The sequence below is a fragment of the Uranotaenia lowii genome, chromosome 2 (genome assembly GCF_029784155.1).
Source record: "Uranotaenia lowii strain MFRU-FL chromosome 2, ASM2978415v1, whole genome shotgun sequence".
NCBI classification, from domain to species: domain Eukaryota; kingdom Metazoa; phylum Arthropoda; class Insecta; order Diptera; family Culicidae; genus Uranotaenia; species Uranotaenia lowii.
The window spans coordinates 19,611,191-19,638,382 of record NC_073692.1 but is presented as its reverse complement, the minus strand read 5'-3'; the positions used below and the strand labels follow the sequence as shown (position 1 = coordinate 19,638,382).

The window sequence follows — 27,192 nt, the reverse complement described above, 5'->3', positions numbered from 1 at the left end:
CAACGAAGATTCCATAAATAAAAAAAATATTTTGGCATAAGTTATAAACTTATAATGCAAAGAAATCCAGAGTCATAAAAACGATTTTAACACGGATTAAAAAAGTGGCAATTTAATTTAAAAAAAAAATTGAATGATTTTGAAATTGAATTTAAAAAATTTTTGCAACTAAATGAAAAGTAAAATAACTAGGTACCAACCACAAATATCAACAATTTTTGGAAGGTGTTGCAAGGCACACCGGGTCAGCTAGTGATATAGGTATAAGTCACATAAAGTTCGAAAATTGTAGCATCTTTTTTTTTAATTTCCGAACAATAAAAAAAACATTAACAGCTTTTGGCGACTAGGCGGGTGAACATAAAAATTGATAAGAATTTTTGGCATCATAATCTACATGGTTTGCAAGATTTCTTTCTGAATTTATGTCCTTCTGTTGAAAATTCAAAAATGATGACACCATCTCGAGATATATCCAGCATTTTTAAATAATTTTCAACTAAGAGTTTGATTTAACTTATTTTATTTTATAAGAGAGGCTTGCTTGGTAGATTCGCCCATAACGAAGAGTTAAACTATTGAAAAACATGTGCGAAGTCGAGGTAACATCTCCAAAAAAAATACTACCTCTACATTTTAACATATACATACTAACATATTGGGATTTTTTTTATTATCTGACAATTTGCGCCGGGGGTCTTCAGATCTACCCCAAAATTGAAAACTGGGTTCATTTTTTCGAGTTTAAACCACATGTAAACAATACATGAACCCAATTTTCAATTTTGGGGAAGATCGTCGATTCTGTAAAAAAAAATGTTTTCAATATAATTAGATTTCAATATTCGACGTTATATGCATTTTTAACTTGACCTTAAAATGAATTGATTTCCCAATTTTTAAAAAAGAAACATTTTTTCATAAATTTTTGTCAAACAAATCACGCGTCTAACGGCTTCAAAAACTAGAAATGAACACCGTTAAGCTAAATGTATTTCTACCGCGTAAGGTATTTCATGAATACACGATGTTCGCTCGAGTTGCCCACACATACCCCGATAAAATAGGTTGAAAACGTCATTCCGTTTCGATCAGGCTCCCACAGACAGTGATGTCAACCTTCCAGATTTTGTCTGGATCTTCCAGACTTTTTGGACTTTTGTCAGACATTTTTTTAGGTTTCCAGACTTCCAGACTTTTGGCATTTCTTCCAGACAATTCCAGACTTTTGTGTTTGGACATAAATTGTTTTAAGATTCTATGAAAATTCAATTTTGTTATGGTGTAATATGGCAGGAAACAGGGTGGCCACCCATTCGAGAAATGCGGGAAAAAGACGGGATTTGGAATCCACCGGGAAAAATGCAGGAAAAAGCCGAGAATTTCTCCCGAAAAGTCGGGAATTTTTGGCTCGGTGAAAGTCTGTTCAATGAAGTTTGAACGAAAAAGGCCAAACAAGTAAAAATTGTATCACAGTTGATCATCATTCTCTTTACGGTTGGCTTCGACCGATTTCTACCAGGTCGAAATGGATCCTCCTACCGTGTTGGATCGGTTTTGACTAGTTTTAACTTGCTTCATTGAACAACGGGAATAACCGTAACGAAATCGTTAATCCAGTATGCTCGTTATACTCACTCGAGAGATGTCGAGTCCTATTAAAACAAAAAAAAAGGAAAACAATCTGTTATAGAAACAATTGCAAATCGGAAGCGAGAGGCGGCCGAGGAGGCGAATCAATTGAAGCTTCTATCCGACGCTCATAGAGAGGAAGCATGATGGACGAAAAAATTTGTACTCGGCCAACGGCCAAATACCGAATATTGACCTTTCTAACTATTCGGCCAAACGAATATTCGGTCGAATACTCCAGAGAGTTTATTTCATTTTCCTTATATTTGTTCCATTGTAATACTCCTCATGTTTTGAATCGATCATTTCCAATCAGATGATATTACCATATGATGTATTACGAGGTCTTTTTCAGGTAGGGGTTTCTATGATATTCAAAATGTCTCAAAGAATTGAAAGGACATCAGATGACTTGTCGCTGCTAGGGCGTTGGTTACCAAAGATATTTGGATCCTGTGAAATCTGGAACAAAACATGTCAAAGCAGGTGCTAAGCACTTTGAAATTGCTTATTTGATATTTAATTATATGAAGGTCGAATTTGAGCATAATATCTTCAAAATAGTAGTTTCAAAGAACAATGACTTTTAACTTAAAAATACCATACTTTCCATCACACGTTTTTACATGGTCGGGCAATTCAGGACGATTTTTGAAAAAAATATAAAAACAAAGGCAAATCTTAGAAAACTAGGTCTAGGTAGGTGGTTTCAAAAATAAATATTCGAATTTTTGTTTTGTTTCCTGTTTTACAAAATCGGGAATATCATGTTAACATGCGGAAGAAAGTCGGGAAAAATGCGGGAAATCCAAAATGGATTTCGAGTGGCCACCCTGAGGAAATGATTAGTAGAACCTATGAACTATGAATTCAATAAGGGTTCGAAACCTTGGCAAATGACAGAGCACGTGACTGATATAGTGACAGAAAAATACTATTGTAACATTGAGATCTGGGGACCAAAAAAAAGGTCGCCACCTTCAATACTTAGGTGTCCAGACATTTGCAGAAATTTCCAGACATTTTTTAAAAATCTTCCAGACTTTTCTGAAAAATAGTTGGCAACCCTGCCCACAGAGAGAATACAACATCATAATTCATGTGACGTCATACGTGAGAGTGAACTTATTTTTCGGAATGAATGCGTGCGAGTTTCCTCGCAGTGAATTTCTTCATCGCGCGTTCTGTCAAACCGAACCAGCTGGGGTCGAGTCGAGCCTCTGCTTTTTGAGTGCAGTCGACCTGTAAAGTTGAACGCGAGCGGAGTCGAGTCGGAATTTTTAGGGGTTTACGATTCTGCAATTTCTGTCATCATGTTCAGCCATTAAAAGTGAGGTCTTGTGGAGTGGTTTGTTAATTCTAAACTTTTCTGTCTCGATCGGAAACAGGCCTTTGATTTTTACACCTACCTAAGCTGGTGGAGCACATAAAATGGCCATAAGCGAACAATACGTGCTCATAATCAATTTGAGAAAAAGTTTTTTAATAGAATTTTAATAAGCCTTTCGGAAGGCTTCCCGGGAGTGTGAGAAGAAAGAGTGGTGTTGTTGTTCGGTTTGTTGAAAAAATCATTCCTCGCTTGTTTGATTTGTTCTTTATTTTCTGGTCCGGTTGAGCTGCCAACTAAAAGTGCGTTGTGAGGAGCGATTCTATGCATGTAACGTGTATTCCGTTTCCAGAACTGGAAAGACTGGAATACCACCGAAACGAGTTCAGGAGGTCGTTGATGCATAGTCGTGGGAGGACCCGTTAAGCAGGGTCGATTTATTTCCGTTTCCATTACATAATCATGTTTAGTGGCCTCGTAGCTTAAATGTGGAAAACAGCTCTTTCCAAACAACACTTCGCGTCGACTAAACTCTCACACGCTGTCAATGAGAGTGTGCAATAGTAACTTATACGACGATCATCACCGGTTCCACCAGTCTCGACATCATCCGCGTCAAACATCAACATCAACGACAGCCCACGGATTGCCACCTAGCTTTAATGCTAGCGCAGCTAATTCACATCACTAAATAGATTATCCTGAAAGCTTTTTGGTTTTCGGAAAACCCCATCGAAAGCAGAAGAATTTTTTCAGCTTGGTATCCTTCCGCTAAGGTAAGCATGTTTAGCTACAATCCATCAACCCTCACACAAGCTCTGAATAACACCTTTACATAATTGGGTGATTCCACTACTAGCTAACTCGTGGATACTATGCTACCCAACTACAAGCCTAGCTAGGCGCATACAAAATCAGCCTGTAACTACTACTGGCTGGCTTTTATCCAACCAAGGTGAAGGTTTTGTTTATTTTTATACACAAACGTTTCCGTACTTAGAGCGAAAAAAAAACGACTACCGGCCCACGAGTCCATTCTCCCCATAGATTCAGATTAATGGGTACATCACATCTTAATAGAACCGTACTGCGAGGAGAAACAGGACGAATAATTTTAATTCTTCAAATTGGTTCAAATTAACTCAGTTATTTAACAATAGTAAAACACGATTTGAGTAGAATTTGATGCCCATATCGATAGCAAAACGAGGTGTAAACTGAGAACATTTTTTCATCTTTCTCCGATAGCAAAATCAGGTATCATTATAATTTCTAAGCTTTTTTGATAGCATACAAAGATCAGAATAAGCTATCAAAAGCAAGCTGTTAGATTAGATGTAGAATTTTATGCGATAGCAAAACTCATACTAAAAAGTTCAAGTGAAAATTTTTGAATTTACGAGATTTTGTCTTCTCTAAAATGTTGAATATCCGAAGATATTTGAACTTTTAGACTTAAAATAAAAATACAATATTGAAATTATGTATCTTCGATGGTTATTTGAAATTTTGAAAATTTATAAAATGAGGAAAACAATAATATATTTGGGAAATACTGGCAAATTCAAAATAACAAATTGCATGTGGAATTGATTGATTGTCGGCCGACTTGGTGATTTGTGTATTACCTGGTGTGGAGACTCTTATCTGTGAGAAAAGGGCGAGGGGAGGGAAGGAAAAGCAGATCAAGCAGTCAAACGGGGCATCATGCAAAGGCAGGGTTAGATGCAACATTTGTATACCACAACACTCATTTAATTTTTAATTCAATGTACTGTAATAAAGTTATCATTGAATGATAACAAATTGATGATTGATTCTTTTTAACATCGGGAAAAAGTTTTTTAAAGTTTTTGATTCTCATACAAAATTCAAAAAAATCGAATAATAGATGTTCAAATTTTCACATTTTTCGATGCTTTAAAAAACTTCACCTCGTATGACGGATTGGCTTAATGATATCGCCTACAAACTTTATATTGCTTTCTTTATCCAATACCAACACTGTTGGTGTATAAATATTTTTCGGACAATCACCAATTTTTTTAAATAAATATTTTTATAATTCAGTTAGCTGACTGGGGCAAAATGCAACAAAATGCAAATCAGAACTAAATCTCATAAATCACGTTTCCATATGCTCGGATATGATTGTTTTGCATTATGCGTTTATTAACATTAAACATACATCCATCCTAAGATTTATTTACATGATTTAAGATAATAGAATATTTTGTAGTATTTTTTACCCCTAAATGTATGCAGCAGATGAACACTTTTTTATTAAAAACAATTTTGACAGAAAAAATGTAAAATTAAATTCGGATATAACCAAATATTACTGCAATTGGTACTTCATGCGTTATGACATCACAAATGTATCAAAAACTTTAAATTTTCAAACGTTTTCATTTGATTTTTCATTAGTTACAGAGTTTGTTGCAACTTGCCCCTTTTTCTTAGTGGGGTGAAAATCGCATGTTTTTGTAAATTTAAAAATAACTGGTAAAACCAATAATTTTTCTGACTACGTCAGTTTGGTGTCCCATCAACCTTAAAACTTTTGATGTATAAGAGGTAGGATTAACTGTGAACATAAGTTTTTTAGAAGCCATTGAAGTTGAAAATTGTTGCATGTTGCCCCAGTTGACGGTAAGAAATAGTCCGAAAAAAGTGGTAAATAATAAGGTTGCGTTCTGCGAGAGGATTTGAATGCAATTGCTTGTTTAAGCCTTTGCCAAATGCAAACGCATAAGAAGAACTCAGCATTGCCACCGGGTTATGAATGAGAGATATGGATTGGCTTGCGTCGGAAACTGTTGGCTTCAATCAGACCAATTACTGATTAAGATCCTACGAATGCAAAAGAGTAGCAATCAATGCCTACGACTTGGTGAGATTGTTCTTTTTTATTTCATTCTAATATATTTCTTCTAATATATTAGTTTCGATTGATTAAATGAGAACGTTCATTCAGATGCCAACTGGAAAGGTACACGGGTGCCGGAATACTTGTAGTAAATGTATAATATCAAGCATATTATACATTTTGAACTGGTTGCGTATTTGTTTAAATTGTTCTTCCAAATATATATTTACGTGTCACGTAAAACATACAATTTATAGCAGTTCACACGAAGCCATGGTGCCGGGTATGGAACTCGGGAGTCAGATAAATTAAAATTTTATCTATACTTTGGTTAAACTGCGGTGAATCCATGCACCCATGGGGATTATCAACATACATAAAGAATTTTATGCGATAGCAAAACTAGGTACCAATAAACCTTCATCATGTAGTTAAGATTCAAGCTGAGACCAAAATAATAGCATTATTTGTTGGCTGCATTAAGGTATTTTGTTTTGCGAATTTAAATTCTAAAGTCTGCTTCATTTAATATTGGAACACAAACAATTGCGTGTAGTTCAGTCATTTATTAACGAATTCATAATTTGTTTTTCATACAAATGTAGCATTTTCTTTACTCTTTCATAAAAAAAATTAAAAAAATTATTCATTGCTGTTTCGAAGAAATTCTCGTACTTTTCCCGTAATACGGCACATTAGGCGGCGCAGACCCTTTTCGTCCACCGTTTTGGCGATTTGATTCCACCAGTTCTTCATTTGAGTCATGTTCCTAACAAGTTTTCCCTTTGCCTTAAGCCTCCGCTTCGTGATTGCCCAGTATTTCTCTATCGGCCGGAACTGGGGGCAGTTTGGGGGGTTGAGGTCCTTCGGTATTACGCTGACCCCGTTCGTTGCGTACCATTCCATAACCGTTTTGCTGTAATGGCAGCTTGCGAGGTCCGGCCAAAACATTACTGGACGGTCGTGGGCATGAATAAACGGCAGAATCCGTTTCTGTATGCACTCTTTTTTGTAGACTTCTGATGTCATTGTCTTGTCAGTGAGAAAGACTGTGGTTTTCTGTCCACAACTGCATATCCCCTGCCAAATCATGTACTTGCGGGCGAATTTATCCGCAAACACGAACTTAAATTTTGCAGGTACATCCCCCCGAGCCGTCGCCAAATAAAATTTTTGACCTGGGATTTGCCCAAAGTCCGCCTTCACGTAGGTCTCATCGTCCATCAGAATACATCCGTCGAACTTGGTCAGCACTTGGTCGTACAGCTTTCGAGCACGGATTCTGGCCACATTGTTCTGCTTCAGCGTCCGATTTGGCTGTTTGCTGGCTCGGAATGACCTTATTTCTTCCCGGAGACGAATTCGTCGCACCGTACTGTGAGCGGCCTGGAACTTATTGGCCAAATCGCGGTCTGAAAGATTGGGATTCCTCTTGACGGCCTTGATGACTTTCCCACGCAGTTTCCGGTCGACAGTTCCACTCCGACGCTTCGAATGCGGCTTCCGAGCCGTCGTCAATGTTTCCTTGTACTGCTTGATAACACGCCATACGGTATTTCTGGGCATTTTAAGCTGTTTAGCTAGCTTCGATGCCGACAACAATGGATTTTCAAGAAAACTGTGCACAATTTGATCTCTCCGTTCGGCTTCCATGGCGGTTGTTTACAAAATGCTATCGTTTGGTGTTATGACATAAATACATGGTGAAAGGTAATGAATTTCCCGACACGTGGGTGAAAAAAGTTTCCAAATCCGTCCACTAGGAGCGCCACAATGAGCAAAAGAATTTGTTCCAATATTAAATGAAGCAGACTTTAATATAATAACACTTTAATAATAGCGCCTTGAGTTGTACGCCAGGCGCCATTTTGCACTTAACGTTAAATGCCGTAATCCAGAAGCTCGAATGGGGAGTTTTTATGCATCCACCGAATTCCCAGACCTAACACCGACCAAACAACATATTTTCCGCTCTTTTCCCGTCACAAACGTCCCGGGCAGGTTCTTGGCCTTGATAAAATGCAAAAATCGGCTTTTTTCGGAAATGAAGATTTTCGCCTCCTCATTTTTCAGTTTCTAATCCATCGTACTTATGAAAAATCGATTTTTTTTATTGGAAAAAGTGAACCATTCATTGTGAATACAACAAAATCTAAACTACGAACTTATTCTCCACCCTACAAGGAGCTTCCTCCCTGTGTTCCAGTTGTCTTTGCGTCCAATACTGCACAGTGGGCCCGGCCTAGTAAAGATAAGTAGTAAATGTGTTCTACTACTCACCGGGATGTTGACAAGATACGGCTGTGTATGTATCATAAGCAGTTCAGGTCAATAACGGTAAGTTTCAGTCGAAACCAACGACAGATTCAGATTGCTGAGAGAATTCCACACAAGAAAACATTCTGTCGTGAAGTTTTCTTAAGTTTGCCACCCTACAGATTTCGGTTTTAATTAAGTAAATTTAGGAATTTGAATTAAAAAAACCAAATATTCAAAGCCGCAGGGTGGCTGACAAAGAAAACTTCTGACAGAATATTTTCTTGTGTGAAACTCTCCATATAACTTACCGCTATTAACATTAACTATTCTAAAAACTAAAATAAATATAAAATCTCGTCACAAAAATAAGAGTGAAGTCGTGCGGTTATCAAAAGTGGACGCACAATAAAGTGAGAAAAATGTGCTATTGGCTTCCTCACATCTTTGAACACAAATTTGAAATAAACTATGCAAATTGTATGTTTTCCACATACAAACATATGCTCATTGATTTTGTTTATTGTTATTTAAGTAACAATAACAGTAAGACAGCTTAGTTTTGTTTAAAACACTTATTAAAAGAATATGAACTGCCAATCGTATGATTTGCAAACTATTATTTTGGATATTCAAGATCAAAATTAAAAACAAGTTACATACCGCCTGAATGTACCGAACGTTAGCAACACATCAGCCAATTCCAAAGTCACCCGTGATACAGTTTGCGTTCTGCATAAGTTGCAATCCGGTAAGTGAGCAAAGATCCCGAGCTGCTGCAGCTGCAGTTCTCAGTTCCGAATTAGATTAAGATCGACAAGCATCTCGACTGGGTTTGCTCTCAAAGGTGATTGATTGGCTCGCTCAGCTGACGATGCCTTCTACATACATATCAATGGACGTTATTACACTGTTGCTAATCGTTCTGTGCGTTCGTTCTTCCGTTGTACAGCGGCAGCAGCGATCGTGTGCATCCTTGAGGGAACGCGTGACGCGAGCTGCGGTGGGTGTGTTTGGTGTTGAACAGACGTAAACGTTGTATTGGAGTTCACAGACGCGCGGGTACAAAAAGAAGTGAAAATTAGTAATGCAATCTGCAGTTAGAAAATGTAAGTGCATGGTGATTTTTTGCTGGTGCGGGTCATGTGCCAAATTTTCTTTTACATAATGTCAGAACAATGTTAGACGGTGGCTTATCATCAGTGCTGTGTTTCATACCTTCAAGACTGGCATCAACCAAAACAATGCTAGTTTCGAAAGTGTCAGCTCACAACGACTACTAGTGCAATAAATAATGAGTAAGATCGTCTAGTTATGTATAATTTTTATAAATAACCTTTTTGGCAGGATAAGAGTCTGTGATTAATTTGTTTCAAGTTCATCGCAGCTGATTTGTTTGTATACTAAGATGAAATAATAAAAAAAAAAACAATTCAAAGAATTTTAAATTATTATGTCATACATTCATGCCTATTTTGTCCGAAGAACAGATGGACCATGTGACATCCAACAACGAAGTACTGGTCAATGGTTCAGTGCTTTAAGAGAGGGGGGGGGGGGGGTGGGTAGGGTCTAACACTTTCAAAAAATCGATTTTTTATTTTTTTTTATTTTCTTATTGTAAACATTTCAAGAATGTTGTGTCAAATTTTCAATTCAATTTAAGCAAAACTGTAGAAATTATAGGCCTTTATCTCCTCCTATCTAATACTGCAAGAAAGCACGAGCAGACACTTCAAACGCGTTTTTCTCGTAAGCACATTTTTAAAGTCCGTGGACATCGTCATTTGAAAACTACTTATCCGATTCTATTCAAATTTGGAACATATTTTCTACATATAAAATACCAGACCCCAACGTTTTTCTTTTTTTTTTACTTTGGGGATATTTTACAGATAAAAAATGGCGGATTTTTTCGTGAAAAATCGTAGTTTTTACTTCAAACAGCCACAAAAATTTCATAAAATTTGTTTTAAGTTAAATAAAAACGTTGGGGTCCAGAAAAACATCTATTGAAAATATTTTGCGCTTGAGTTTTGGCTTCAGATGATTCTGTGCTGAGATACAGTGTCCACCGCAAATCCTGTTTTCTAAAAGGCATCCTCGAAAGTGCTCCGTCACCGGCTAATATTTCAATATTTTTCTACGAAAAAATTACTAAATGTTCTTTTAACAATGCTTTGTATAATGCAATAAAATTTAATACATTTGTTTGAACGATAGCTCTAGAAAAAAATCGTGAAAATGGTGTTTTTGTTAACCCGTTTTTAACCCGTCAAAAATCACCAGAGATGAACAAAAAGCTCCAAAGATTGTACATAACTTTTATATTTTAACTAGTTGATCCCGTACAAACTTTGTTTCGGCAGTGAATGTAAAAATATTATAAAATAAGATGTTTTTCTACACAAAACAAGACTCAATATTCTTTATATTGAACATCGAAAATTAAAAATTTATCCCCACCCCATAAACAACGCAGGATAACGGCGGATAGGTAATGAGAAAGAACTCAAAATTGGGGATTGATCTTCCCTCAAAATCCTCGTGTACCAATTATCACATCAATCCATTCCGATAATATAGCAAAACATTGCTTTTTGACGATTCTCGACCCTCTAAATTCAAAATTTAACCCACGTAAGCAAATTTTCATATCGCCAAATCAGGGAAAAAATTTTATGGAAGATCCTTTTTACTGACACCACCAAAATTTGTGCAAAATTTGATAGCTGGGATCGATTGCCGGTCCCTAAAAACCTCTTTGTCCAAATTTTCATCCCAATCCAATGCATATGACCGTCAATACCGCCAAAACAGTGAACATTTAATATATGCGACCCTTTTGACTGACTCCTGACACAAAATTTCAAATCTGAAATCAATTGCTCGTCCGTAAACCTCTGTGCGCAAATTTTTAATTCATTCTATTATTAATAACCTCAACATAGACAAAACTGACTCGATCTGATACAAAATTTGATTCATGAAATCGGTCACACTTCCTTTAAAACTATCGTCAACAAGTTTTCATCCCAATTCGATGCTTAATAACATACGTATATGACAATTTTCCAGATAATTTACCAATAAATAATACAAGATAACAAATTTTTTGTAAGAGATAAATATTCTTGCTTCAATCAACTCTTTCCAAACAAATGTTTAGAAAAAATTCACTTCGTCAAATCAGTACATATCACGGTGTCTTTTTCAGAACAATTTCAAGATAAAAAAATCAGCTGAAAAATTTGCCATATTATAGAGTAGTCTTCCCTATCCAACTATTTAGGGAAAAAAATCCCCGATTGATTTTCTGGAACAACTTTTTTTTAAATTTGCGATCGAAAAACAAGAGCGAGTTCTTAAAATTTTCACTAATATTAATTCCTAAGAACTTCCAATTTTCCATTTCTAACTTTTGATGTATTGAAGTTCCTTCGAAAAAAATTAACAACTTAAAAAAAAAAATTAAAAGATTTTTGACCAACAATTTTTACCTAAACCTATAATTTTCGAAGAAAATCTTAAAATTATCAAGCAAAACTTTAAAGAATTAGCTGTTAAAATAACTGACAACGTTGTAGAAAATTAAAAAAAAAAAAACAAAAATATAAAGTTTTTTTTTGATAACTTTTAAATTAATTTTGAAATTTATCAGAATGGAGGATTCAAAGTTATTATAAATTTATTTTTGAATAAATTTTAACACATCTTAGCTGGAAAATTGAAAATAAGACCTTTTTTAAAAGTATTTATCAGTGAAAATCTTAAAATTTGCTCAGATTTTGTTCGTAAATCTTCAAAAAAAAATGTTGTTCTAGCCCCTCGTTAGATTTTATATCTGAATAATTCGTTGGATAGGGGAGAGGAGTCTCCTCTATAATTTGACATCCTCAAACAAAGACATCGAGATATAGCATTTCATACAACCAATTTCTTTCGAAGATCATAATTTAAACTAACACTGTGACATCATTCATATGTTACAATTCAATGAGCAGTGTATTCGAAAAACAGCAACACTGTGTTCTGTTAATAACTTTTGAGTGCATGGATTGAAATAAATAAAATTTTCAGTTAAGCTACCTAGTAATGTATTCTATATGTGTGAAAAATCTGATGACAATCTTTTAAGTGGTTTTTGAGATAGCTTCCAATACAGAAGCTCATTGATAAAATTTTTTGGGCAGGATCGAGAAAAATCTAGGAAAGTCCCTGTGAGAGACCTAAAAACCGCTGAAAATGCACTATCCGACCATATGGTCATATGGTAAAACGTTGAGGGGGTCCTAGAGGATCTAACAGTGATCTAAAATTCGAATAAAAGTAAATATGATTGATTCCATAAAGTTAGGAATGTGAGAGGTTTTATCTTGCACAATTCGGAAATTTCAATAGGAGAAGTAACAAAAAAAAGATCAATTTTTCTAACTGGTTCGTCTAGCTGACTAATAAACAGGGCTGACTTAACTTCAACAACTAAAAAAAGCTGCCCACCAGTAGAATAAACAAAATACGGTGGTCGAATCGTGCGCAAAATATTTTGACCGCTAGCTAGGAAAATTTTAGAAAAATTTGGTTATAGAATGCAAAACGAACTCTTGAGCCCAGGGGCACCTATCATGTTTTCAGCAAAAACTTTTTGTTGACAAAAGTCTTACCTGGATGTTCCAGAGATAGACAAAGATAAAAAAAAAGAAAAAAAAATTTATGTCTACACGCAGCAAAAAGTTTTTTAGAACAAAGGCCAAACAAAGGAAAATTACTTTGATTTTGGGACAAATAAAAGATCCTTTGTTTCTAACCTGTTTTCTTATATTTCAAATAATTTTTCAAACTCATAATACATTGTATCAAATAAAAAAGAGTTTGTTTCATTTCAATATAATATTTTTTTGAATCAAAATCAATTGTTTTTTTGGTTCAAACACAAAGATTTCTCTGATTGTAGTACTTAACGAGCTGATCTGTTGAAGCTGCAATTTAGTCGGTGTTTTATAATGATTGACATGATTAGTGGCTAAATATACAAGAAGGCTGCCTCCAAAGGCAACGTTTTCCCTGCATAGCACTCAAATAAGTCTCACAAAGTTTATACTCAGTTTCGGCTAGATCTGTATTGGTGACATTACGCAAAAATTGTGGTGGAATGACAAAAAGTCAAATATGCTTTTTTGTACCCAAGAAGGACAATCGGCTTAATTTGTCATAACTTGAACTTGAAAGTCAAGCTTCAGGAAACAGAAAACGTTATCAAAGTTAGCCCTAATTTTGAAAAAGAGTGGTCCGTGATAAACATTATAGATGGCGTACGTGGTGCCCAAAAATTAAAATCGAAAAACTTCTTCATTGGACGCTATCTCTAAAACCACTTGACAGAACGTAACAAAAATTTGCAAATGTGAACATTCAATTACTAAGCAGCTTCGTTGAAAATTTCATCAATTTCTAATCCATTCATGCATTCAAAAGTTATTCACAAAACAAAATGTTACATTTTTTCGAATACATTTCCTTAAACAGAAAAGATTCATTCGACCTACTTACTATGAGATGATTTATCCCCCGAAAACGACTAGATACAATTTTATCTGATAGCAAAACACTGTGCAAATCGTTTGCAAAAAAAATTGTGTTACCTAAATGGACTTAAATTTTAACGATTTTTATCCAAATTTGACTTAAGGTACTGAAAAGGATAATTTTACGAGGTATTGTGGTCCAAAAAGACACCAATTGACCAAAGATTGATTTCCGGAATGCAAAATTTAGAAATTTGAAAAAATTGCTCTTTAAGATTTTTGAAATTCTGCTTCGGTCCTGAATCTCAGTAAAACTTCATGGTACATATGACATCTTACAATTGCTGAAACCATATTTTTGGCAGCCATGTCGAATTTCGAAAACCGACCATTTGCATTTTTTTAGATTGGCCCAAAATAACTGACCTGTGCAAAATTTCAGCTCAGTAGAAACACCAACGATCACACAAGTTGTGCGGCCAATTATTGAAATTGTTGCTAATTGTGCGACAAAATGAGTAAATTTGTGTTAAAATGATAGAAAGATTTTGTGCGAATTTTTGCAAATTGTGCAGTAATTCTGGAATTTTGATCATTAGTTAGTTAATGATCCCGCGCCGATCCTCCGGTGCATAGGGCCGTGGTAAAAGACCTCCACTGTTGACGATCCGGAGCCAGCGTCTTCACCTGGTCCCAGTCAAGATTTTCGTCGACAGTTCGGATTTCAGCGGCTAGGCTTCGCCGCCACGAGTTTCTGGGCCTGCCTCTTCTTCGATGACCTTCTGGATTCCAATCTAGCGCCTCTCTGCAAATCTCGTTTTCATCTTTTCGCAGCGTGTGCCCAATCCATCTCCACTTACGTTCTCGAATCTCGATTTCTAGCGCCCTTTGATGACACCGGCGATGTAATTCCTCATTCGAGATCCAGTTGCCAGGCCACCAAGCGCGGATGATATTCCGCAGGCAGCGGTTTACAAATACTTGCAGTTTTCGCGTCGTCACCGCATATGTGCACCAAGTTTCGCACCCGTACAGCAATACGGATTTGACGTTTGAGTTGAAGATTCGGATTTTTGTTCGTAGAGAGATCTGGCGTGACCGCCAGATGTTTCGGAGACTCGCAAACGCAAATCGGGCCTTTCTGATCCGGGTTTCGATGTCTTTCCTGGTACCACCATCAGGCGTTATCTGGCTACCAAGATACTGGAAGCACTCCACTTTCTCAACTTGTTGCCCAGCTACCATGAAACTGGAGGGATTTCCTGTGTTGATCTCCATCGACTTGGTCTTTCCGACATTGACTTTGAGACCTGCTGCCTTGGAACTTTCGGTGAGGTCGTCGAGTTTGCTCTGCATATCCGGTTGCGTTTGGGCGAGCAAAACAATATCGTCAGCCAGGTCAAGGTCGTTCAGATGCTCCATTGTTGAAGGATTCCACGGCAATCCTCGGTTCGGTGCACAGTCGATCGATCCAGTCAGAATCTCATCCATTACGATTAGAAAAAGTAGCGGTGATAAAATACATCCTTGTCTCACTCCAGCAGTTACCGGGATTGGTTCGGACAAGACACCATCGTGCAAGACCTTGCATGAAAATGCCTCGTATTGTGCTTCGATGAGATGGACTAGTTTCTCTGGGACCCCTCGTCGCCTTAGAGCCGCCCAGATGTTTTCATGGTTGAGTCGGTCGAATGCTTTTTCGAAATCAACGAACACCAGCAGAAGAGAGTCCTGGAATTCGTTGATTTGTTCCAGTATGATTCGTAGCGTTGTGATGTGGTCCACACATGATCGTCCGGATCGGAATCCAGCTTGTTGCCGTCGGAGTGTAGCGTCGATTTTCTCCTGGATCCTGTTCAGGATCACTTTGCAGAGTACTTTAAGGGTTGTACAGATCAACGTTATGCCTCGCCAGTTACCGCACTCTGTCAGGTCTCCTTTCTTCGGGACCTTTACGAGGATACCCTGCATCCAGTCGGCCGGGAATGTTGCAGTATCCCAGATGTCAGCGAAAAGACGGTGCAACATTTGTGCTGACAGGGCAGGGTCGGCTTTCAGCATTTCAGCAGGGATACAATCGATCCCAGGTGCTTTGTTGGATTTCATGTTTTTGATTGCCGCTTCTATTTCAGCCAGCGAGGGCGCTTCCGAGTTGACGCCATTTATGCGACTTACTGTAGGCGCCTCGAGCTGCGGGTTCTGTTGGCCATCGCTATTCGTGACTCGGAAGAGTTGTTCGAAGTGCTCAGTCCATCGTTTGAGCTGATCTGTTCGATCGGTCAATAACTGACCTGCTCGGTCTTTCAGCGGCATTCTTGCATTAGTCCTTGCACCACTGAGGCGGCGAGAAATGTCATAAAGTAATCGGATATCTCCATTGGCGGCGGCTCTTTCCCCCTCTTCGGCTAGGGAGTTTGTCCAGGCTCTCTTGTCTCGTCTACAAGCTCGTTTAACTGCCTTTTCCAGCTCCGCATATCGTAAGCGGGCGGCTGATTTGGCTGACCCGGTACATGCCTGCTCAATTCCGACTTTCGCCTTTCTCCGATCATCGACCATCCTCCAAGTTTCATCCGACATCCATTCACTTCTTCTTCCACAAACTTTACCGAGAGTACCACGGCTCGTCGTGATAAAGGCATTCTTGATTCCACACCACTGTTCTTCGACTGTTCCGTCTGTCGGCAGCTCCGAGGCTCGGGATTCTAGCTGTTCAACGTATGCCCTTTTCACCTCTGGATTCTCCAACCGGCGGACGTCGTATCGACACCCGACTTTCTCCTCGCGCCGTTGGACACGCGCAACTCTCAGTCGTATCTCGCCAAGGACGAGGTGATGGTCAGATGCAATGTCTGCGCTTCGCTTGTTGCGGACATCAAGAAGGCTCCTTCTCCATTTTCGGCTGATGCAGATGTGGTCAATTTGATTTTCTGTTCGGCCATCTCGGGATACCCAAGTGACCTTATGTGCTGGTCGATGGGGGAAGAGCGATCCACCGATCACCATGTTGTTGTTGCCACAAAATTCTACAAACAGCTCTCCGTTTTCGCTCATCTGTCCTAAGCCATGGCGCCCCATGATGCGCTCAAGGTCTTGATTGTCGGAGCCAATCTTTGCGTTGAAGTCGCCCAAATGGATTTGAATGTCACCCTTCGGAATTCTCTCTACCACGCTGTTCAGTTGACTGTAAAACTGCTCTTTCTCCTGCAAATCGGCAACGTCAGTTGGCGCATAACACTGGACCATTGTAAGGTTTCTAACCCGTGTTCTAAATCTGGCTACGATTATTCTTTCGTTTATCGGTTCCCATCTAATGAGGGCCGCGTAGGCCTGCGGGCTTAACAGGAAACCAACTCCTCGTTCCCGAGTAGCATGTTCTCCTCGTATGCCAGAGTAAAGCAGGACTTGCCCGGATTGAGTCTTGTGTTCTCCAGTATTAGGCCAACGGACTTCGCTCAGTCCCAGAATTTCAATTTTGATCATTGCCATTCCAAATACAAAGAATTATCTTTCCATCTCAGTCCCCCGGTTTTTAAGCTAAAAATCACCAAAGGGGGAACCAAAGGAAATCGAAAAAAGCGAAATTTTAATTTTGATGCCAAATGGCTTTCAAATGCATGGAACGTCAAGATCTGGTGTTTTATAAAAAAAAGTTTTGGTCAAAACTCGACTTCCTCGACAATTTGGTGGATCCAGCTGTTTCTAAATTAACAAGACTTGAATATTTTTGTGCCACTTAAACACGTTTTTACAGGAATGTCAAAATGCATAATCCGATAAAAACATAGCAAAATTATCATGAGATTTCTTTTAAAGTGGAATCGGGTAGTTGTGATATGGGTTTGCAAAGTATACAAACAAGAGTACTCTATTTAAGAGTTAAAACTTAAATAAAAATATTCAGATAATAAAAGTAAAAAAAAAGTTCGGATAAGTTCGCATAATGCTGTCTAAATTATACATGCCCAATCATTAAGAGCTTATGTATCACGAAAGTAAAGTGTCACATTTCTAAATTAACAAAGCTTTAGTTTGAAATATGAAGAATTGTTTGGCATTATGAACTCATCAATTATTTTTCGCTTATACCACTTTAGCAATAAGTGCCTCATTTAGCCGAGCATAACAGATTTCCACAAAATTTGTCCGATTAGCTTAATTTTTCAGGGTTACAAGTTATGAGGCAAAAGAATGAAAAAAATTACTGTATGGTTTCACTGTTAGAAGATGGATAGGCTATACTAACCCAAATATCTTCAGAAATATCCTTTTGTAAAATCAGAGCCGTAATGATGGAGTTGAACGTATGGAACAAACATTGAAAAAGTCGACGATAAGATTCTATATTTAGTTCCCGCCATCAATTGGCACCCAAAAAATAGAAGAAAAAACGTCGACCAAGTCGGTTTCAAATATTACGCGTCAAAAATTCACTAATGACGCACTTTGGCATTGGATTGAGGGAAAATAAAAAAACGTTAACCCCAAGCGCTTCTGCTGATAGACGGTAGACGAGCCTCCGATTTTTCTGTGAGTTGTTTTGCTTCATCCGTTTCTTCACACAAAGGCAAGGCCAATCTTTCGACCCGAGATGCAGGAAGATAATCGGTGGGTGTAGGTACTCGTCGTCGTAGCGTAGTTTGATTTTGGGTGTCAGCTACAACTACGTAGTTCAAATATTACGTCAACGCAACTACAACAACTATCTATAAGACTTTAATCAAGTGATACTATGACAGTAGGGCAGAAGCAAAAGGACAAAATGCTGGTTGCTGCTGGTACATTGCAGCAATCAATTGATTTGACCCCTTATTGAGCGATTCAAATTAAACGGGGTTGGTTTGATTTCGGAATACGAAGTTATATAGGACGACCTGGGGTTCATACATACTAGAAGAGGTTTTTGAAATTGAAATGATTAAGAAGCTTTTCAAACTCAAGTTTTGGTTAAGACAAATTTGTCAAAAATAAATTTGTTCGCTCAGTTTACGGACAGAACCCATACATTCCCCTCACGGGCAATACGCAATGATTGGCGTTATCATTATCAGCTGTTCCGAAGGTTAACGCCATAATCGGTTTTGCTACTTCTGTCCCGCGGTGTTGAGAAACAATCTCACAGACTGCTTCCAGAAAACTGATACTGCCGTCATCGTATTGCACAGTAAATATTGGCTCGTCAGTCGCGATAATGATTTTCACCCGTAAAGGTTAAACAGAGATTCGTTCCCAAATTTTCAATTGAATGTTAAATCTTGACGAATTTCGCTATTAATATGAATGAACTAACTAACTCTCTGTTGTTCCTCGAATCCTTCTCTTTCAGCAGCTGATTCGTCGTCAACGGTTCCTCCTGATCAGCCATTGCCGGCTACGGCTGGAACTGGAACCACGATGCAGCAGACCGCCAGCCCCAGCACCAGGACCGAGATGCGTCCGGTCAAGTATCACTATGCCGATTCCTTCTGGTGTACTTATCTGATTTCGGTATTTGCGGCCAGCATTGCCGAAACCGTGACCTACCCGTTGGATCTGACCAAGACGCGTTTGCAGATCCAAGGTGAAGCGCTAACTGCAGCCAGCGGTGCGATCAGTAAGGTGAGTACCCCCCTACATACAAACTTTCGATTTGATTGATAAGTCTGATGTTATGCAAGACATGCAGTTTAGTAAAGGGATGATAGTAGTGTATTCTAAATATAAATATCCCTGAACAACAAGGTATATATTATATTCCAATACTACATTGATATGAGCTTGAGTAAGCAGTTCTTACGAAAACTTATACTCACAAATTTAATTCATTGCAGCCCAAATACCGTGGTATGGTAGCAACAGCCGGAGGAATAATTCGCGAAGAAGGCATACTCAAACTTTGGCAAGGGATCACTCCAGCACTGTATCGCCACGTGGTTTACAGGTTAGGAACGCTCTATGCAGGTACACAGTAACCAAGAATCAACGACTTCGATTATTTATTTCGCATCTGGAAAAATTTTGGTAATCGAATGTTTTTTTCACCGAATTTTTCTTTTTGAACTCCAATAAGCACGCAACGCAATGTTTAGTATGACATGCTGGCGAGTTGATTTTTTTCTAAGGAAGTTTTCTATATCCTAAAACCGAAATTTTCAGTCCGGAAACATGGCCTGAAAATTTCGCATACGTTTCTAAATTTTGCGATGAGTTTCCCAAAATATTTTCAAATAAATTTAATAAATAAATACCTACTAATGTAAAAGATTTTTTCCATTAAACTTTCTCAATGTATTATCAACAACAAAAATCTGGTTACTTCTTTTCGTAAATTTTATTCAAACGTTTCTAAATAACGGGATCCTACATACGTTGAAATCTTCGTCATTCAGGTTGAATTGTTTTGTATATTGTCGATGCAGTCAAATCAAAAGTTTTCGCGCTGGGTGTTGGCGAACTTGCCAACCAGCGACCAGATATGTTAAACAAATGAAAGATTTGCTCAAACATTACTACAAGATCTTTAATGAAGGTTAGTCTATCTAGAAATTTTTTTTTTGATAGTATACTAGCTGATTCCATACGAACTTCGTTTCGCTTTCAACAGGGAATATATTATGAACAGTTTGTATGAATGTTAATCGCCAAACATTTTTCAGATGCATTTCCAAATTCATTATTTAGCAATATTTTCCGTGCCAAAAGAACCCCGTGTATGAATTTTCATCTCGATGAGGCACAAAGGTACAAACTCACGTTAAATAAATAATTTAACAGTTAATATGGATGAACCCCTTTCTTGTCATTTGATACAAATATTTAAATCCGGAATGAATTGACCGTCCCAATCCCCGTATATAAATTTCGATTCGATTGTTGCATAACAACGCAATTACTGCCAAAAAAAAAAAATTAAACCCCTTTTGGTGGCCACTTTAACAATCTTTAATATCTAATATTGATTGCCCTTTCCTCAAAACTCCCGTGTGCAAATTTTCGAACCTACCATAGCATAATAACGTCAATATCGCAAAAACAGTGAAAAATTAATATGGACGATCCCTTTTGCCGCCCCGACCCAAAACTTGAAACCTGAAATTAATTACTCGTCCCTCGAAATTTTCATGTTTATGTTCATGTAGTCTCATATTAATCTAATGAAAAATCCTGACTATATAGGAAAAACAGTAAACAATGAATATGGACGACCCCTTTTGTTGACCCCTGGCAAAAATTTTGAGACCTGAATTTGATTGCCCGTCCCTGAAAACACTTGGGAGCAAATTTTCATCCCAATCCGATGTAAAATAACGTCAATATCGCAAACACAGTGAATATTTAATGTTGACGACTCCTTTGGCCGACTCCTGACCCAGATTTGGATAAATGAAATCAATTGTTTGGCTTAAATAATTCCCATGTGCCAATTTTCATCTTAATCCAGTCGTAATAACGTCAAAATCACAAAAATATTGAAAAGTTAATATGGGTGACCCCTTTTACCGGCTCCTCACACGAATATTGATACTTGAAATCGATTGTCCTTTCGTATATCAGAACTTTACATGTATTTCCAGACTTTTGGATCGGTGAGATAGATGCCATTTTCCTAAAAGTTGAAGAAGTACCTTCCGAGATCGATCGGTTAAAACTCATGCAGAGCGGTGTAGCCAGCGAAACAGCTATTTTTGAAACTAACGCCAGGGAAAGTCGCCGTTAAAGTTTTTTAAGCGAAATTCGAACTTTGGAGGCACGCGTTCAAGTAGAATTGGAACTTTTGGTTGCTTGAGTATACTCGGATATATTGTAATGTTTTTAATGCATTATCGACTGTTAGACTTCCGATTAATTCAGTAACGTTTTTTAAGCTTATGCATTTTTGTGCTCCAGTTTTACTGCAAATGTATATTCAAACAATTTTTCTAAAAAAAAGCTTTCCGACTGTTTTTAACTAAACTTATACTTTCCATAGATATGGAAACTCGCTTTTTCATAATTCTTTCGAATTGATCAAATTAATCAAACACATATTTTTGTCGAGTTTTGCAGGGATTGGGATTCCTAGACTTTTGAGAGGCAGACATGAAAATCGCGTGTCTGCATACTCGCCCTTTGCCATATTTGTAGATCATTTTCTATTTCGTTAAAATCAAACAGCAATGATGCTATCGGTAGGTTCAATTCGGAAAGCATCTGAATAGAGCTTCGGATAAACACGGACAAGTTTACTGCAATCAAAGGAAACATCTTCAAAACGAACGTACATTCTGTAAATTTAAAATTCAAACTCGTGTTCCTTCGACAATCGGCAGGGTTGCCAACATTTTTTTTTTCAAAAATCAGGGACTAGTTAAATAAAAACCAGGCTACGTCAATGTAACGGAAATTTCGCTCAAAGTGATGACCTTTTTTTTTGTTTTTTTTTATAATATCTTTATTTGAAACGGCTCATACCTTTAAGTTTTAAGGAGCCAAACTCGTTTTTAGTTTTTCTTTAATGGTCTGCTTAGCTAAACACTTTTTCAGAAGAGAGAAGAATGATAGGAATGTGAAAGATGAAAATAAAATGAATTATAGACGTAGATCGATAGCTTTAAGGAAAAGGTAGATTTCGAACATGTAGTCCAAGTTTTTCACAGCGAGCACGTCCCTCACTGGAACGTTGGGTGGTTTTCCTCGGGCACGAAGGAAGTCTAATAAATTCGTTCTGGCGACAAGTTGGACCTCAAACGACCAAACAATATGCTCGATGTAATGGTAATCTTGGCCGCAACTACACAAATTGCTGCCAGCAATATCAAAACGATAGAGTACCGCGCCTAAGGAATAATGATTGGACATGAGACAGAAAAATATACGAATAAAATCCCGACTCAGATCCAACCTATTAAATCAGGGTTTAAGGCTTACCTTTGGGATAATCGAGTGGAGCCACCGACCCAACTCATCCTCGACCCATTTTTTTCTTTTCTCGATCCACATTTTCACTTCAGCAATGATATCTAATGCACTTCCTTACTACCCATTTTTCATCACATTCGCAAAAATCAGACAAAATCAGACTTATTTTAAAAAAAACCCGGGAAATCCAATGGCTTATCAGGTTGACAGGCAGAGCCTCGAAAAATCAGGCAAATCCTGAAAAATCAGGCACATTGGCACTTTTGTCAATCGGACAACGCAGCGGGGCGTGGCTAAAAGTGATAGGGCCAAGGGAACGGGAAATGAGCCTTATTGTTGCTTGACTAAGTATAGGGATGAATAATGCGTCAAATTTATTAAATCACGATCGTTTTTTCTGTAAAAATTTTGAAATATCTACAGAGCTGTTTTTGGTTATTTTGGAAAATTCATCAGTTTTTTCTCGAACTTTCTTGATTTTTTCGGTTAAAATAACCGATGGTTCTTTTAAAATAACCGAACTCTCGGTTAAAATCTCGGGAAAGTTAGCGAACATTCGGCAATTCAAGTGTTTGGGTAATAAATACTTTTATATCAATGATCCGTCAAAATTGTTTCAGTCAAAAAAGAAATTTTTTGAAAAGTGTATCGATAATTGACGTATTTGACACATGTTTGCATCTTAAGATTCTCATAATACAAAGCACAAAGCTGTTGACAAATTTTCAAAAGTAGCTGATTTTCAAATTTTTTATCAATTAGCATTCTACGATTTTCTAATATCTAAACTTAAGTACCTCCATTAGCGCTACGATACTTTACGAAAATATGATGAATAAAAATAAACTCAAGATAAATCCAGAAAATTTACGCAAAGGCTTGCTTGCTATAATCTCGAAGTCGATTGTTTTTAGACTTTGAATAACGTAGAAATGAATTGTTGTCGTTGAAGCTGAATACTGTCTAAGAATTATATTTGGGTTACATTACACAAGAGAGATATAGCAGGTTTAGTTGTGGACGTTAAATTGACATTCCAAGAACGGGTAGAAATGCCTGGCACGGTTTAGGGCTAAGAACTTTCAATACTTCTAGAGATAGTTATAGTTTTTTACCAAAAAAAATCCTTTGTCAAGCAAGAACAGCTATCTTTTTCCATAGTTTCAGTCCACTCGTTAATAACTGATTAACAAATTCAACGTATTGAAATCTCAGTGCAAAAAATTACCGTACTCAGCGATTCCCGTTTACTGTGGTGTACCTACACATTGTTTTTGTGTTTATTTCCTAAACTAATAATTTTTCGTTAAATTTCGACAGTGGAGTCCGCATAGTGACGTACGACACGCTGAGAAAGAAACTTCGCGGTAACAACGAATTGGCCCTGTGGCAATCGGCACTGGCCGGAGTCGGAGCTGGATCGATTGCCCAATGGTTGGCCTCTCCGGCCGATCTGGTCAAGGTACACGTTCAGATGGAGGGCAAAAGACGCCTCATGGGCCAGGCACCACGTGTCCACAGTGCCGCCCACGCTTTCCGGGAAATTGTAAGACGCGGCGGTGTTACTGGGCTATGGAAAGGAAGCGTTCCGAATGTGCAACGAGCAGCTCTTGTAAATCTGGGCGATCTCACCACATACGATACGGTCAAAAGATTCGTTATGAAGAAAACTGGCCTCCCAGACTGCCATTTGGTGCATATCATATCCTCGATATGTGCTGGATTGGTGGCAGCAACGATGGGTACACCGGCTGATGTTGTCAAGACTAGGGTCATGAATCAACCAACGGATTTGAGCGGAAAGTAAGTCACGCTTGTTGTCGATCAAGAAGCACTTTGACTAACTATTATTTTGTATTTTAGGGGTCTTCTCTACAAAGGATCTTTGGATTGTCTACAACAAACCGTTGGCAAGGAAGGGTTCTTTGCTCTGTACAAAGGTTTCCTTCCTGTTTGGATCCGTATGGCACCCTGGTCATTGACTTTTTGGCTTTCGTTCGAACAAATTCGCTCTAGTCTTGGCGCTGGTGGTTACTAGGTGATAGTATTCGTATAACATTTCATCTAGAGCTTCACTGTACATTGATAAGTTAATTGTTTCTTCGTAACTCGCGTTTTGGTTCACAGAAAATATTGTTTTAAAATAGCAGGCACAATTTACCTATTCTATTTTCGCACAAACTTAACTTCACTACCGAGGAATCGGCTCTACAATAAACCTAACGTTCTTAAAATTTTCTCAAATTTAGTTTAGTATTTCTTAAAATGGAAAAATCACGTCGACCGGTTAACCATCGTTCAATTACTTCCTTAATTAGCGAATTTTCACTTTAAAAAAAACATTTAAGAAACGAGGTTCACCGTCTATATAGAAACGTGTTGAATTAAGAAGACTATAATTTGTGATCTGTGATTTATTTTTAGATTTACTAGCAATTAGGGTAAAATACACAAACCAATTCTTTGGAGTGTTATTATGTTGAGTTAGAGTTGGCAACCCCGTAAACGAGAACTTCTCTGTTCAGCAGTCATGAAATATTCTCATAAACTTATTACCGAAGTGAGTAGAATGTTTATTTAGCCAACAATTAACAAATGAGTTCTGCACTTGAAAAACTTAACTGTCATAAACGTTATCGTTTCAAACCCTCAATTGTATCCTGCAAGATTTTAGCCGACACTTTAAATAGAAGAAAAAACACTCAACATGTGACAATACTAGAATTCAACCATGTTCTGAAACCTAAACCTATAATAACTCGTAATGTCCTAACACTAACTAGCCTCTCAGTTGATCTAGACTAAGCGTCTGAATCCTACTAAAATCGAATGAGTAAACAGTAAAACGCACTAGTGTGTAAAAAAAAAGAAAGAATAATCGACAAGCTCAAGTTTGGGAACTTTTTTTTCATTGAGATATTAGTTATCAAAGATTGCCTCATTTGCGCTAACCGCCTGGAACATGAAAGACAAAAATGACACAGAAATTCCTTAGTTTTTCTTTGGAATAAATTTATGTGGATTACTCCGAGCGTGCAAACGGTTCAGGTGATCAGACTTCAATGAGAAACAAAATTATCTCGTTTTTACTGAGCATTTTTAAGATAACAAACTTTCGGAAAAAAATTATATGGAGGAAATGATTTACATAAACCGGAATTTGGTTTTCAGACTCTTCTCAAAGTGATAACGACACGATACACAAAAAAAGAAACCAAGTTTTTAAGGACCACTGGTGTTAGGAAAAGTGCTTAATTAAAATAGAGATTCTACATTCTAGATTCTATCTAAACATAGAAGAAGGTAAAAAAAGAAGCACAACCCTTCTCACTGTGTAGAAATAAGAAGAAGAAAAAACCAGTTGACTACAGTTTGAAGTAGCTAAACCAAAATATACAAATATAGTCGTGTTTTTCTTTTTTATCAGAAACGAAGACGAAAGAGTAATAAATATGTAGTCAATATCATTTGTAAAAGCAGTTTACCCTGTAAGTCAACAAAGTAAGCGTAGTTGCAATGTTTCGTGCTAAGCGTAGTTCGAGTGTATGATGCTAGAAATGGTGAGGTGCGCGTATTAATAAAACTGATTTATTGGACTGAAATGTTGCTCGAGATGTTATGTATTAGGTATCCGAAATACTACTTTTCTTCATCCTTATATGGTTGAGATTTCGACTTCCGAGGAACTCTTCGACAAAGGGCAGATAAATAATCTTGACCAGGCCGACTTCATTACACTTCTTTCTCAAGGATAACCGATTATGTAGAGTAAACCAAACAGTGAAAAGTCAATATGGACCATCGCTTTTGGCGGTCACTGATTTAAAATAGTATTAATTTCCCATCCTTTAGAACACCCATGTGAAAATTTTCAACCCTTTCGATATAACGATATATTAATGTCAATATCATTATAATTTTAATGGCATGTGCGGCGGAATGAAAACTAGAGAGAATTTATTTTATAGAATTTGAAAGAAAGGTTGATAGACAGGCATTAGTGCGCCAATAGGAGAAAGCTTGATAGGTGTTGAAATTTTAGGCTAGAGGGCATGTTGATGAAAAGCTCCCATGAATTGCTCCCGCCTTTGCTCTGCACTAGCTAACTATACATAACTTTCTGGGTTTCTAATGTATAGTTAGCTAGTGCAGAGCAAAGACGGGAGCAATTCATGGGAGCTTTTCATGAACATGCCCTCTAGCCTGAAATTTCAACACCTATCAAGCTTTCTCCTATTGGCGCACTGATGCCTGTCTATCCACCTTTCTTTCAAATTCTATAAAATAAATTCTCTCTAGTTTTCATTCCACCGCACATGCCATTAAAATTATAATCATACAAATTACGGAAAGTCAATATGGATAATCCTGTTAGTTGTAGTTGAGAAAGTTCGTGAAATTCGTATTTTTTTATCAGTCTCACTGATGGCTAAACATCTTCCTTTTGGGCATGATTATAAGACTTCAAATTACCGATGAGAACTAAAATTTTCTTTCTAATATGTGTTGTGAACATGGTTGGTCGGCTCCTCACAAACAACAAAGAGCCAGGAGAAAACAACACTCTTTTCAGTTCGGCTTTCGAATGTAATCCTCTTCAGCTGATCGTGCTCCACTCGTTATCCCAGTTTACGCAAGCTGAAAGCGACTCGGACGACAAGACAAGTGTGAGAGCAGTTAAGTGGAAGAAGAAGCCAAGAGCACCCTAG

At 37.6% G+C, this 27,192-nt stretch overlaps 1 protein-coding gene across 5 annotated transcripts; it reads left to right on the top strand.

Moving 5' to 3' along the window:
• Window positions 1-2,854: 2,854 nt before the first annotated feature.
• Window positions 2,855-26,079, top strand: LOC129749616 (mitochondrial uncoupling protein 4-like). Of its 5 annotated transcripts, none has more exons than XM_055744641.1 (6): window positions 8,867-8,931; window positions 9,037-9,193; window positions 18,936-19,204; window positions 19,417-19,526; window positions 23,804-24,286; window positions 24,347-26,079. In XM_055744641.1, exons 2-6 carry the CDS (start codon window positions 9,172-9,174, stop codon window positions 24,519-24,521), a joined length of 1,059 nt encoding a protein of 352 aa, XP_055600616.1. In that variant the 5' UTR covers window positions 8,867-8,931; window positions 9,037-9,171; the 3' UTR covers window positions 24,522-26,079. The 5 variants fall into 5 exon arrangements, with proteins under 5 accessions (XP_055600619.1, XP_055600620.1, XP_055600616.1 ...); XM_055744640.1 differs by having other exon boundaries at window positions 18,933-19,204; XM_055744644.1 differs by lacking the exons at window positions 8,867-8,931; window positions 9,037-9,193 and adding an exon at window positions 2,855-3,735.
• Window positions 26,080-27,192: the final 1,113 nt, after the last annotated feature.